The sequence below is a fragment of the Geotrypetes seraphini genome, chromosome 2 (assembly GCF_902459505.1).
Source record: "Geotrypetes seraphini chromosome 2, aGeoSer1.1, whole genome shotgun sequence".
Classification (NCBI taxonomy): domain Eukaryota; kingdom Metazoa; phylum Chordata; class Amphibia; order Gymnophiona; family Dermophiidae; genus Geotrypetes; species Geotrypetes seraphini.
The window spans coordinates 147,489,747-147,502,083 of NC_047085.1; the positions used below are offsets into that span (position 1 = coordinate 147,489,747).

The 12,337-nt window shown below is 40.8% G+C and overlaps 1 protein-coding gene across 3 annotated transcripts in view; it reads right to left on the minus strand.

Moving 5' to 3' along the window:
* The window catches only part of MYOM1 (myomesin 1), a 216,921-nt gene that overhangs the window by 144,250 nt on the left and 60,334 nt on the right, over positions 1-12,337 (minus strand). For all 3 annotated transcript variants that reach the window (XM_033933965.1, XM_033933964.1, XM_033933966.1), the window contains one exon: positions 4,506-4,663. In XM_033933965.1, the coding sequence (XP_033789856.1) occupies positions 4,506-4,663 (158 nt within the window). The remainder of the gene's footprint in view (positions 1-4,505; positions 4,664-12,337) is intronic.

Here is a 12,337-nt window from a genome sequence, read left to right on the forward strand (position 1 = left end):
ACTGGCTGGGAACGGCTTCCAATCAGTTATTTTGCTTATCGGTGGCTATCTGGTCATTTTCACTAGCAGTTAACCAGTCATCTTTGCTGAAAATGACCAGTTAGTGGAAGGCTTCCAGGTCAGCTGCGAGCCACCTGCAGGAGTTGCTGCTTGTGACTTTGCGAAGAAAAGTGCAGCTTGGTTGAGACAGCTAGACAGTGGGGGTAAACACCCGAGGGAGGGAGACATGAATTTGGAACACAGAACAGAGGGAAGGACAACGAGGGGTGCGTTGGGACATGGAAGGGAGGATAAGGGTCACATTTGGACAGGAAAGGAGGAAGAGGCAGTTCGTAAATATGAGTCCCCAGTTCGTAAATATGAGTCCAATTTAAGTCAGACATTCTTAGCCCGGGGACTGCCTGTACAGTATATATTGTGGCAGGGATGCTCAGCTGGTCACATGATAACTGGCCAAGGTACCCTAATGTAATACGCAGGTGTGTGGCCCAAAGAAAAACAATAGTCAAAAGAATACACAGTGTCTCCCATGCCCACTGTTGTGGAATACTCAGAGGCTTTATTGCTAGCAGGCTCACAGTTCTTGCAAAAACACCAAACATGTCAGGATAATAATGTTTCACAGTACTTTTCCTCAATTAAGTCAGAAGGCTAAAACAAAACCAAAATATCTCCACAAAAATGAGTTTTCCTATTGTAGTCCTGGTTAGAACTGTATGAATAGTCCCAGCCCCTACATTAGGGCACAGTTTGCATAAGGAAAAAAAACAAACCCCAAAATAAAAACTTTTCTTTTTCTGGCTAGCAGCAACTCCGTAGCTCAAACAGTTAAATTCTCAGCCTTCAGTACCCACACCCAGGTGTCTCAGGAAAAAAAAACATGCAGCACAGAATAATGTCCAAAAGAGAAAAACAGAAAAATATTCTAACCTGCCATTTGGCTGTTAGCAAGGTCCATACTTTCCTCAGCATTGAAGGCAACAGGAATTCTCCCAGTCCATTTCAGGGTCTTTACCAGTTGCTTTCCTCCTGGATCTCTTTCTCAGACTTTGATTCCTCAGACATTTCCCAGTCAATCACACAGTGCTAGCTTTCTCGGTCGGCTGAGCTCACGGGGTTGGACCTTTCCCATCTTCTCCTTACTCCTTCCTTCCCCAAAGGTGATGCATTCATTATTGGAACCCTATATGCCTTCCTGCAGTTTGTGGTCACAATCTAAGAACCTGTTAGTTGTTCCTTCTTTTTGCTATATAACCAAGACAAGCACTCACTCCCATATTTTTAGTGCTGTAGTTCCCAGTTGTGGAACTCTCTTCCTGAATCAGTTTGTAGTATTCCTATGTTTGTAAATTTTCAAAAGAGTTTGAAAGCTTATTTTTTTAGTAAGGTTGTTTCATCATATCTGAGTGGTAGTTTCGATAAGATTGTTTGAAGTGTCTAAAACTGAAGAAATGCTATGTATAACTGTTGGTATGATATGATTTATGTATATTATATTTGTAATCCGCTTGGAACTTTGGAAATAAAAAGGGTTCTGCCTTACCTCACACACACCCCACCCGCCCCGGGTAGCCTCAGGCAGATTCTTAAAATGGCTTTTACTTTCTAGCCTGGGTTCTAATCTGTTACTTCTTAAAGGCAGTGTTAAAACTCCAGGTTCTGAGTGGTCTTATCCTTTTCTTCTGGGGCACCCTCAGCTTAGAACTGCACACAGGGGTAGGGCTAGGGATTTGACTGTTAAGGATACAAGGTCATGGATGTGCTGTGCGGGGTCCCTGTCACAACATGTATTTATTAGTCTTCTTTTAATTTAACAGAAATAAATCTGTTATCCACAGAGATATAACTAGCTATCCCAAAAATAAACAGTTAATTTAGGAGCCCTAAACTAAACCCACCCAAAAAAATTCTGAAAAATCAAAATATAATTTCTCAATTCCAAAATATATTTGAGTTTTGTTTTAAATGAGAATAAATCCAGCTCTAACAATATCAGTCAGATACACTTACAAAAACAAACACCAACAGGCCATAGATCCATATAAAATGTATTTGCCACTTCAGCCTGAAAAGACCTCTTCAGACAGTAACAATAATATTTTTTATTCTTTTATGTAATACATAACAGTATCAGCCCAGAGTTTTCTTACTTACAAGATCTGACAATTAAGTTCATGAACTCATCCTAGAAAAAGTGCTGCAACCTCATTGCTGAATTTCACTACAGTCACCTTTGAAGTACTCCCCTTGGGAAGCTATGCACTGATACCCACACCTATACAATCCTTCAAAGCAATTTTGGAACTCTTTTTCTGGAATGCCCAACAGAACTGTCATCGTATTACCCTTGGTGTCTTGAATGTCATCAAAATGTCTTCCTTTCACTATTTCTGTTATCTTCAGGTAAAGAAAAAAGTAATTGAAGGCCAGATCAGGTGAGTAGGGAGGGTGTTCCAATATAGTTATTTGTTTTCTGGCTAAAACAGGTAGTGCTGTGTGAGCATTATCGTGATGCAAGAGGCATGAGTTATTGGTGAAAAGAAGGATAGAGAGATGCCAGACCAGGAAAGAGAAGGAGGGGAGAGAGATTCCAGCATAAGGTAGAGAGAGGGGGAAGGGAAGAACAGAGATGCAAGACCATAGTAGAGGGAAGGAAGGAAGGAAAGGAGGTGATAGAGATGCTAGATCATAGGAGGGAGGAAGGGGGAAGACAGAGATGTCAGACAATGGGAGGGGGAGGGGGAGAGAGAGGGAGGAGATGGTGCACTGGGAGAGGAAGGGAAGAGAGATGGAAGAAATGTTGTTTATGGATTGATGGGAATAGGAGAGAAGAAATATGGAGGAGATGGTACACATAGAAGGAAAGGTAGGGCAGGGCAGAGAGAGGGATGAGATAGTACACATGGGCAGATGGAAAGGGAGGCGTAGACTGGAAAAGTAGATAGATTTGAGAAGGAAGCAGAAAAATGGAAGAAAGTTGAATGCTAAAAGTTAATTCCAAAGAAGGATGTAGATATCTAATTTTACAACTGACCTAAGATGATAACAAACCTATGGAGAGTGATCAAACTAAAGTTTATAAAAATACTCAGAGATGTTGAAACTCTATAAGGAAGGCTGAAAAACCTCCCTTGGGTGAAGAGTTCACCTTCCAGTCATTGTTATTTTATAAAAAACTTTGATCACTGTCTCCAAAAAGGTTATGCTTAGCACAATTCAAAGGTTTCAAATGGTTCTTCTCCTACTAATATACTGCAGAAAGTCACTGCATGATATGTATAATGCAATTCGCACTTAGCTTGTCAGCAGGATTTGGGGCAGAAAATGAAGAAGGAGAGACAAACAGCAAATGGATAAGAAGGCTCTGGAACCACGGTTAAAAACACAGACAGAAGGAAATGCAGCTAGAGACTGGGAAAAGATTAGAAAAACAAAATCACCAGACAACAAAGGTAGGAAAAATGACTTTATTTTCAATTTAGTGATTGAAATATACCAGTTTTGAGAATTTACATCTGCAGTCTATATTTTGCATTGTTCAGTAAGAAATGCATTTCTCTCTTTCTCTGGTGTTGTACTGTGAGCAGTCTGGTACCATAAGAGTTTTGTTTGTGTGTATTAGTATTTTTAGTTTGTGGTCCTTTATTTGTATAGGCTTTATATCTGTGTTCTGCATGTGTGACCAAGGTCAGGTGTTCTGGTAGGAATGAATGTCAAGAAGCATTATTGGTGTCATGGTCCTAAGTAGGAAGATATTTGTTGGCTCTCCTTCAGCTCTTTTGGATCCAAAACGGCCCTCACTTAAAAAATAGTGAAGACCACTGCTGTAGCCCATCCGATGCTTCCAGAAAGCACAGTGTTCACCAAATCCTTTTTACTTATAGTACTGTTAATCTATTAATACAGCATTGTTCCTCAATAAGTGTTGAATACACTCCCAGCTCTACAGCCCTTGGGGTACACTGATAGAGTGTTGGACTGTTTGCAGAAGGCAACAATTCTTTACAAGCAGTCGAACTGTAAGTGTTATATCTGTTTGATTTCTACATTAAAGGAAGATTTGCTTAAAGAATTGAAAGTCTATTGTGGTAATGTTTCTGAGGCTACAGTGACTGACTGCTGATAATTGTCAGGGAGAGATCCAAACATATGCCAATGGTTTGTCCCTCCTAGTCAATTTGTGATTTTTTGAATTCTGGATGTTAACGTTGTTATATATATAAAATCAATCATTATTGAACTTAAAAAAGAACATAAGCCAATGTCTATTTTCCCAATATAATTATAAGAAATTGTTCAAATAACAGCCCATGTAATTGACCTTGATAGGTATTTTCCTACTCATAATTCCTCAGCTGGATGGGCTTTTTTCCCCAGATGATTTTGTGACAATTATGACATGAGATAAGAAAAACATAAAAATAGGTTCTCTAAACATTTGCAAATGTTAAAAACAAATACTCGTACCCTCAGTATGAATCATTTGAATGAAAATATGAACTTACCAAGTGACCCGAGGTGCTGGCCACCCACTGACGGTACAATGAAACTTCATATTCTGTTTCTCCCAAACCGTGTGCGAGCGAGGCTTGATATGAAACTCAGGGGCATGTAAGAGACTGTCTTCATTCAATTTTTTATGATATTCTTCAGTTTCTGCTAGCTGAAAAATAACATTACATCATCAGATGCTAATATGGCATATATCTTTATTTTGGGCATTTTTTTGGATAGGGAAGGCAGTCTTCAAATTGCTGCATTGAAGAGAGATGTTTCCATAGATGTGTTTAGGTTGAGGAAGGAAGAACAAGTATGTATGTACTTGTGCAGTGAGAACCGCTTCGAACTTCACGGTATAGCGGTATATAAGAAATAAATTATTATTATTATTCTACCAGCACAAAAGGCAGACACGAGTGTTTGTACATATTTTTGTACTCATGACAGTTCAAAGTGAAAGTCATGCTCCTTTGAAAATTAATATAAAAGCCACAGGGAGAAAGTACACACAGACTTTGCATCAATGCTAGCAGTTTGAATATTGACACAAACAGTACAATACCAAAAATCAGCTATTTAATACAAAAGTAATATTAAAGCTGCTTCACCTATATCAGGCTGTAACATCGGACTCAGATTTGGAATCCCCTGTTTGTAGAGCTGATTGAACTGGGGTACAGCACACAAAATCACAGAAAGATGAAAGATCTGGAGTGACTTTGCATCCTTTGGGCCATTGAGTATCTTTTGACTTCTCTGTGCATGTTGTTTGAAGAGAAGGGGATTGAAGATTATATGAGAATGGGGAAAAGGTATAAGACTTTGCTTCACAAAATCTGTGCACTCAGAAATGGAAGAAGCTATGGCATGAGTGACAATCTCTATAAACCTCAGACCCATGCAGAAAAATATAGTCTACTTATATCTGGATAGTACAGGTCTTTACAGAATAGAGTTGGTCCAGAGAAAGGCTACAAAAATGGTCAGTGGCCGTAATAAGGCATAAAGATCTCAATACGTATGCTTTGGAGGAAAGGCAGGAGAGAGGGGAGATATGATAGAGACATTAAAATACCTATGTGTCATAAATAGGAATAAGGCCAGTCTCTTTCAAGTAAAAGGAAACTCTGGGGTGAGAGGACATGGGATGAAGTTAAGAGGTGATAGGATAAGGTGTAATCTAAGGAAAGGATGGTAGATGTGTGGAAGTCTCCCAGTAGAGGTGGTGGAGATAAAGACTGTATCTGAATTCAAGAAAGTGTGGGACAGGCATGTGGGATATATTAGGGCAGGGGTGTCAAAGTCCCTCCTCGAAGGCTGCAATCCAGTCGGGTTTTCAGGATTTCCCCAATGAATATGCATGAGATCTGTTAGCATACAATGAAAGCAGTGCATGCAAATAGATCTCATACATATTCATTGGGGAAATCCTGAAAACCCGACTGGATTGCGGCCCTCGACGAGGGGCTTTGACACCCCTGTCTTAGGGAGAGGAGGAGCTAGCGGATGTTGTGGATGGGCAGACTGGATGGGCCATTTGGCATTTATCTGCCATCATGTTTCTATGCTATCATGCTACCATCTGAAATCTCGGTATTAATAGGAAAGGAATCGGGAATAAAACAGAAACTATCATAATGCTTCTCCATCAATACATGATGCAGCCATACCTTGAATTCTGTATATATTGAAACTAGAAAAGGTACATAAAAGAGTGAATAAAAGCTAAAGATGCTAGGGCTCTTTAGTCTGAAGAAGAGACAGCTGAGAGGAGATATGGCAGAGGTCTATAAAATCTTGAGTGGAATGGAGTGGGTAATAGGGAACTGTTTACTCTTTCAGACAGCGATACTCCATAAAGCTAATAGGTACATTTTTAAAAATTAGTTGGAGGAATTAGAAGAAGTGTTTTTTTGGCCCAACATACAACTAAACTGTGAAATTTGTTGCCAGAAGAGGTAGTGAAAGCAGTTTAAAAGGGTTTAGGTAAGTTCCCATAAGAAAGGTTAATAAACTATGAGGGCGTACTGAAAAGTTCTCAGCCAACCAAGAAGAGAGTAACATGGATATGGTTCAATCAATGAACTGAAACAATGCCAAAACAAAAGAATTTCATTTTTGCATTTTGGCACTTAATGAAATAACACTCTTCAGTTACAGTGTCAAAATACACTCAAAATTTAGGAAGCACCCCCTCAAATTAACCAGGTAGACTTTGGAAATCACTGCCTATCCCTGGATATAAGTAACAAAGAAAGAATTAATACTTGAGATTCTGCATGGCACTTTTGACCCATATTGTCCACTGTTGGAAATAGGATGCTGGGTTTGATGGACTTTTGGACTAACCCCAATATGGCATTTCTTAAATTATTATGTGTTGAATTGTTTAGGCAATGGCTGTACTGTAGAGCTACAGCAAGGTTCTCTGAGCATTGTGGCAAATTCTGGTACCCAGAAGCAACAAAGAGCTGGCTGTATCTGTAGTGTGACATGTAATAGGAAAACTCAGAAGGTCTCTGCATAATTTATTTTCAAAATGATGGCAGACAACAGCATCCAAGAGAAAAGAGAACAGCCAAATTTTGTTATCTGCCAATCTTTGAAAATAAAGATATCCTACTGAGAGTCTCTGATTCTTTTACTGTCACACATGATGCTGTGGATGCAAGTAGTTTTTTGCTGCTTTGTTTTATCTATCTTGAACAAACATTTTTATTTAACTCAGTGGTTCCCAGCCCTGTCCTGGAGGACCATCAGCCAATCAGGTTTTCAGGATAGCCCTAATGAATATGCATGAAAGAGATTTGTGTGTAATGAATATGATAGGAATGCAGATCTGCCCCATGCATATTCATTAGGACTATCCCAAAAACCTGACTGGCTAGTGGTCCTCCAGGACAGGGTTGGGAACCACTGATTTAACTAACATAATTTTTGGTGGTCTTTGTAGAAGTATTATTTGCAAAATGAAGATGGATAAAGCAGCATATGCATGTTCATCTTGCACATATGGTGGAAGTGCCATTTTTGAGATATCACACTTTGATGTCGACTTGAAAGAGCAACATACAGGAATGAGAGGTTGTCAGGACATGCCAAGGGCTGTTTTGCCCCCATTTCATGTGTACAGATTCTTGTATAAGATAAGTATTTAGAGTGCTTGATCTTAGACATGTAGTCAGTGTGTGTTCTGTGGACTCAAATTCCCAGAGTACTTTGCTTCTCCCAGAGAGCCAAGCTGCAGCCAGAGGGCTTTAGCCTGACATTCTTTAGCTCCTATTAGAGAACATTTACCATTTTGTGAGACCACATGGTTGCATGAAAACTTAGGACAAGTATTGTCTCCTCACCAAGTTTTCACCCTTTATCTCTGTTAGCCTAAAACAGCTTAGGTCCTGTATTTAAGTCTGGAGCACAGTGTTATTCCCAAGAAAGTTTGTGGGGGGGTGACCAAGATGGCGGCGATGCACAGAAGTATCGAGAGACGCTTAACAATCTCCTAGCCAGCATTATTTTATTCAATACCTTATTGATGCCTCATTCTAAGAGGAAAGGGGTGCTCAGGGTTTCTTCCTCGTGAGCCCTGATGTCCACCCCGATTCAGCAGACGATGGATCGTTTCTTTGCGCCTTCTCCAGCGCTCACATTTTCCGGAGTAGAGAGCTCGGTGTTGGGCGGTGACAGGAGGAAGTCACTGGCCCTTTTGGGCACTGAAATATCATTGTCTCCTCCGGCTCCCATGACGCCTCCGTGTCCGGCAACTGCTGGAACGATGTGGCAAGAGACACACGCTCCCGGAAGTGGAGGCATGGGGTCACCCGGCGAGAGCACAGCGTCGACGGCGGAACGGCAGATGGAAACAACTGAGAGAGGGGAACTCTCTCTCTCCCAGACGGAGGTTTCTATGAATAGCATCTGGCAATTGCTCCAGCGGATGGAAGGAAAAGTTGAAAAATCAACGGAAGAGGTAACAAAATTAACTGAAAAATTGGAATTATTGACTGGGACAGTTGAAACTATGAGATTAGAATATACAGGTCAAGCCAAGCAGATGCAGGTGGATATACAACATTTACAGCAATTTAAAGTGGCTTCAATTAAAGATAGCTCCATCATTCATAAGAAATTAGAACAATTTGAGAATTTTAATAGGCGTTTGAACCTCCGCTTTTTAAATTTCCCTCAAACTTCAGGTGTGTTACCTATTGAATTGTTGAAAAAATACTTCATTGAGTATTTGGAAATTTCTTCGAACTGTATTCCTCCAATTAATAAAATCTATTATTTACCTAATAAAAAGATGCCTAATGAAATTGGAAATGAGATTGGAAAAGAAAGGGAAGGAAACACAGATGTGGACTTTGCAAATGTGACGGCTTTACTTGAACAAACAATAACATCTGAGACGGATAGAGCAACGTTATTAGTATCATTTGTTTTTGAGTAGGATGTGAATATGATTATGAAATTGTTTTTCAAAAATTCCCAAAAACTATTTGGGGGACGGAAAATATGGATATATCCTGATGTTGCTAAGACCACACAAGAACGGAGGAAAGAATTTCTTTCAATGCAACAACAGACTATAAATATTGGAGCAACATTTCTTTTGGTATATCCCTGCAAATGCCTGGTTAGATACTTGGGTGTTAAATATGTTTTTTTCTCTCCTAACCATCTGAAGGAATTTCTAGATGTTAAGCAGATCATCAAGGATTAAGGGATATTGGTAGTAATGGGCGCTTGATACATTATGCCTTTCTTTTTGGTAGTATTCTTCTAAGTTTCTCTCTAAATTTACGTTTGTTCACCCCCTATTATTTGTGGTCTAAGAAGGGGTTAATCACTATGATATATTGAAAGATTTTTATTTGTTGTGTAATTTTCTTCCCTGTATTTAATGTAACAAGAAATAATCTTGTAAAATTAGATTGTATAATCATAAATAAATAATTAAAAAAAAAAAAGAAAGTTTGTGGGTATATTTCCAGTCTTTTCTCTGGTTGAGTGAGAAGATTCTGTATGAACTGAACTGAAATTATTAAACTGTAAGTATTTGTTCTTTACTTCAAGCTATTAAAGAAAATTGTTCAAAGAACTAGAGTCTTAAGCCTGATAAAACTAAGGTTACAGAAGTAGGGATGGAACTGACTGGAATCCTCTGGGAAATTGCCAACCTAACACAGTGGGAATCTGTCAGCAGTTTCTGGCCATTAAGACAGTGCACAGCTTTAATAGTGACAACTTGGTACCTTTCAGTGAAAACTTCTCAGTTAAAACTGCTCATGGGCAATGCAGCACCTTAGATGTCCAGTGGTGACTATGCATAGTACATCCATGTTCTTGCAGGAGAAATAAACACCATCATTTACATCCATTATATAGACATCCTTATGATAACTCTATCTCTCTGAACTGCAAGCCTTGCACCTGACTGCAGGAGAGCTGAGGGTAAGCTTTTGGTCTCACTGATGTCCTATCTACCTAGATCCAGTACTAAGCATATGTGACACCCGGGGCCCATCATTTTTTTTTGACACCCTCCCCCCATCTGTATGAAAATATGATTTTTAGTAACAATCCACACGTCACACAAGAGTGTACCTAGGAAAAGGCAGCATCTTACATACTGCAGTGAGCAGTACAACATCTGCCCTCTATCTCTCCTTCCACCACCCTTCCATACCACCCTGCCTCTTTCTCTCCCTCCACCACCCTTCTATGCTCCTTTCTCCCTCCAAACCAGCAAGTTCCTGCGATGACTGCTTTTGCTGCCTCCGGAAGACATAAGTGACGTCGGAGGGGGTGAGCCGGCAGACGCAGAGAGTTGCAGCAAGGTCCCACGATGACTGCGGCTGCCGGTCCACCCCCTCTGATGTTACTTACGTCTTCCGGAGGCAGCAGAAGCAGTCATCGTGGGACCTTCCTACACTTAAGTGCGGCTGCCGACTCTGCTTTGGAATAAGTACGGCAGCCGCGCTGAGGTGCAGGTCCTGTTGAAGAGCAGCGCGGGAGGTTCCAGATCCGGACGGCTGTGCAGCCCCCTAGGGCTCGCACCCGGGGCGGTCAGCACCCCCCGCCCCGCTCTTGGTATGCCACTGCCTAAATTTATCATTTGCTAACCTACACTGCCTTGCATTGTGCCCTAGCCCTCTCCTGAACATCTGACACCTCCCCATGCAAGTCTCTTGCTGCTACTCTCAACCCTCATCCCTGTGTTCTGTGACTGTCAATATCTGTTCCTGCATTTTTCATTTCCTGAGTGCTGCTGGCGTATATATATGTGTGTGTGTGGGGTGGAGTTATGTTACACCTTAACACTTGGGCTGTGCTGGTCCTACTGAGGCAGATGGGGAGGAAAACTAGCAGCAGGCATTTCAGTCATAGGCCCAGGACTCATAGCCACATTCTCTAAGCTCCAACACCATGGTAAAAAAACCCAAAAACCATGGTGGGAATGATTTTTGTTTTAAGGGCGATTCTCAGCACAATAGCATGCAAATTATAGGCATGCTATGTGTGTGGAAAATTGCCAGTAAAAGGGGAGGGGGAGAGGGGGAGGGGGGGCAGTAATTGTGCCTGGTGCTTGCTGAGAAGAGCAATCACTAGCACAGCTCCCCCTCAGTTCCTAGACCTCACAAATGAACAGTCCCTCAGTAAGTATCGCTGTGATAAAGCGGCCAGGCATTCACAATCTCTGCCAGGAGCTAGACTGCCAGGAGCTAGAGCCTCCCTGAGTTAATGAGCAGGCCTGCCCTGGAAGTCTTCATTCTGCAGTGACTTCCTGTTCCTGTGTAGGTGGGACACTGCAAAATGAAGGGCTTTAGGGCAGGCCAACTTGTTGACGCTGCTCAGCAGCTGCCCAAAGATTTAAAATTGCAGTGGCTGGGAGGAAGTAGGTGGGGTAGTAGAGCCATAACTGACTCTTCTGACCGCCAATTTATTCTGACACCTATGACCCAGTTTACAAAAGACAAGAGAAAGACTGTCTTAAGTTTATTCTTTCTGTTTCTCTCTCAAACTATTCTACTCTTTTTTTGTGTGCAATTCTGGAGATATGGTCCAGAGGAAGGCTACTAAAATGGTCAGTGGTCTTCATCACAAGGCATATGGGGACAGATTCAAAGATCTCAATATATATACTTTGGAGGAAAGGCAGGAGAGAGGAGATACAATAGAGATGTTTAAATACCTAAGTGGCATAAATGAACAAAAGGTGAGTCTCAATTGAAAGAAAACTCTGGGATGAGGGGTTCAAAGGATGAAGGTGAAAGGGAATAGATTCAGAAAAGACGTTTTCATGGAAAGAGTGGTGAATGCGTAGAACAGCCTCCCGGTGGAGATGGTAGAGACAAAAAGTGTATTTGAATTCAAGAAATCTTGGGGCAAGTACGTTGGATCTCTAAGGGAGAGGAGGGAATAGTAGATGGCATGGTTAGGCAGACTAGATAGGCCATATGGTCTTTATCTACCTTTTTTCTCTGTTTCTCTGTTTTCTTTTCTTTCCTGTCATTTTGACTAGTGTTCCTTTCTGACTTTTTTTTTTTTAATAATTTTATTTAGTTTTTAATGCCAACAAAAAGTGCAATACAATTTATATACAAATAATGATAATCAACCAAGCACTTATAATCAATCAGTATCTATACAAAAGATAAAAATTCCCTCCCCCATCCATCATTACCATCAGGAATAATACCAAAACAAAAGATATACCCCCCTCCCACTCCGAACCTCCCTGGATGTGTGGGTGAAAAACAACAGAAAATAAAGGTAAAGATAAAGGACAACTACAGCAAATCTACAAAAGACGTCAATGGACCCCAAACTAATT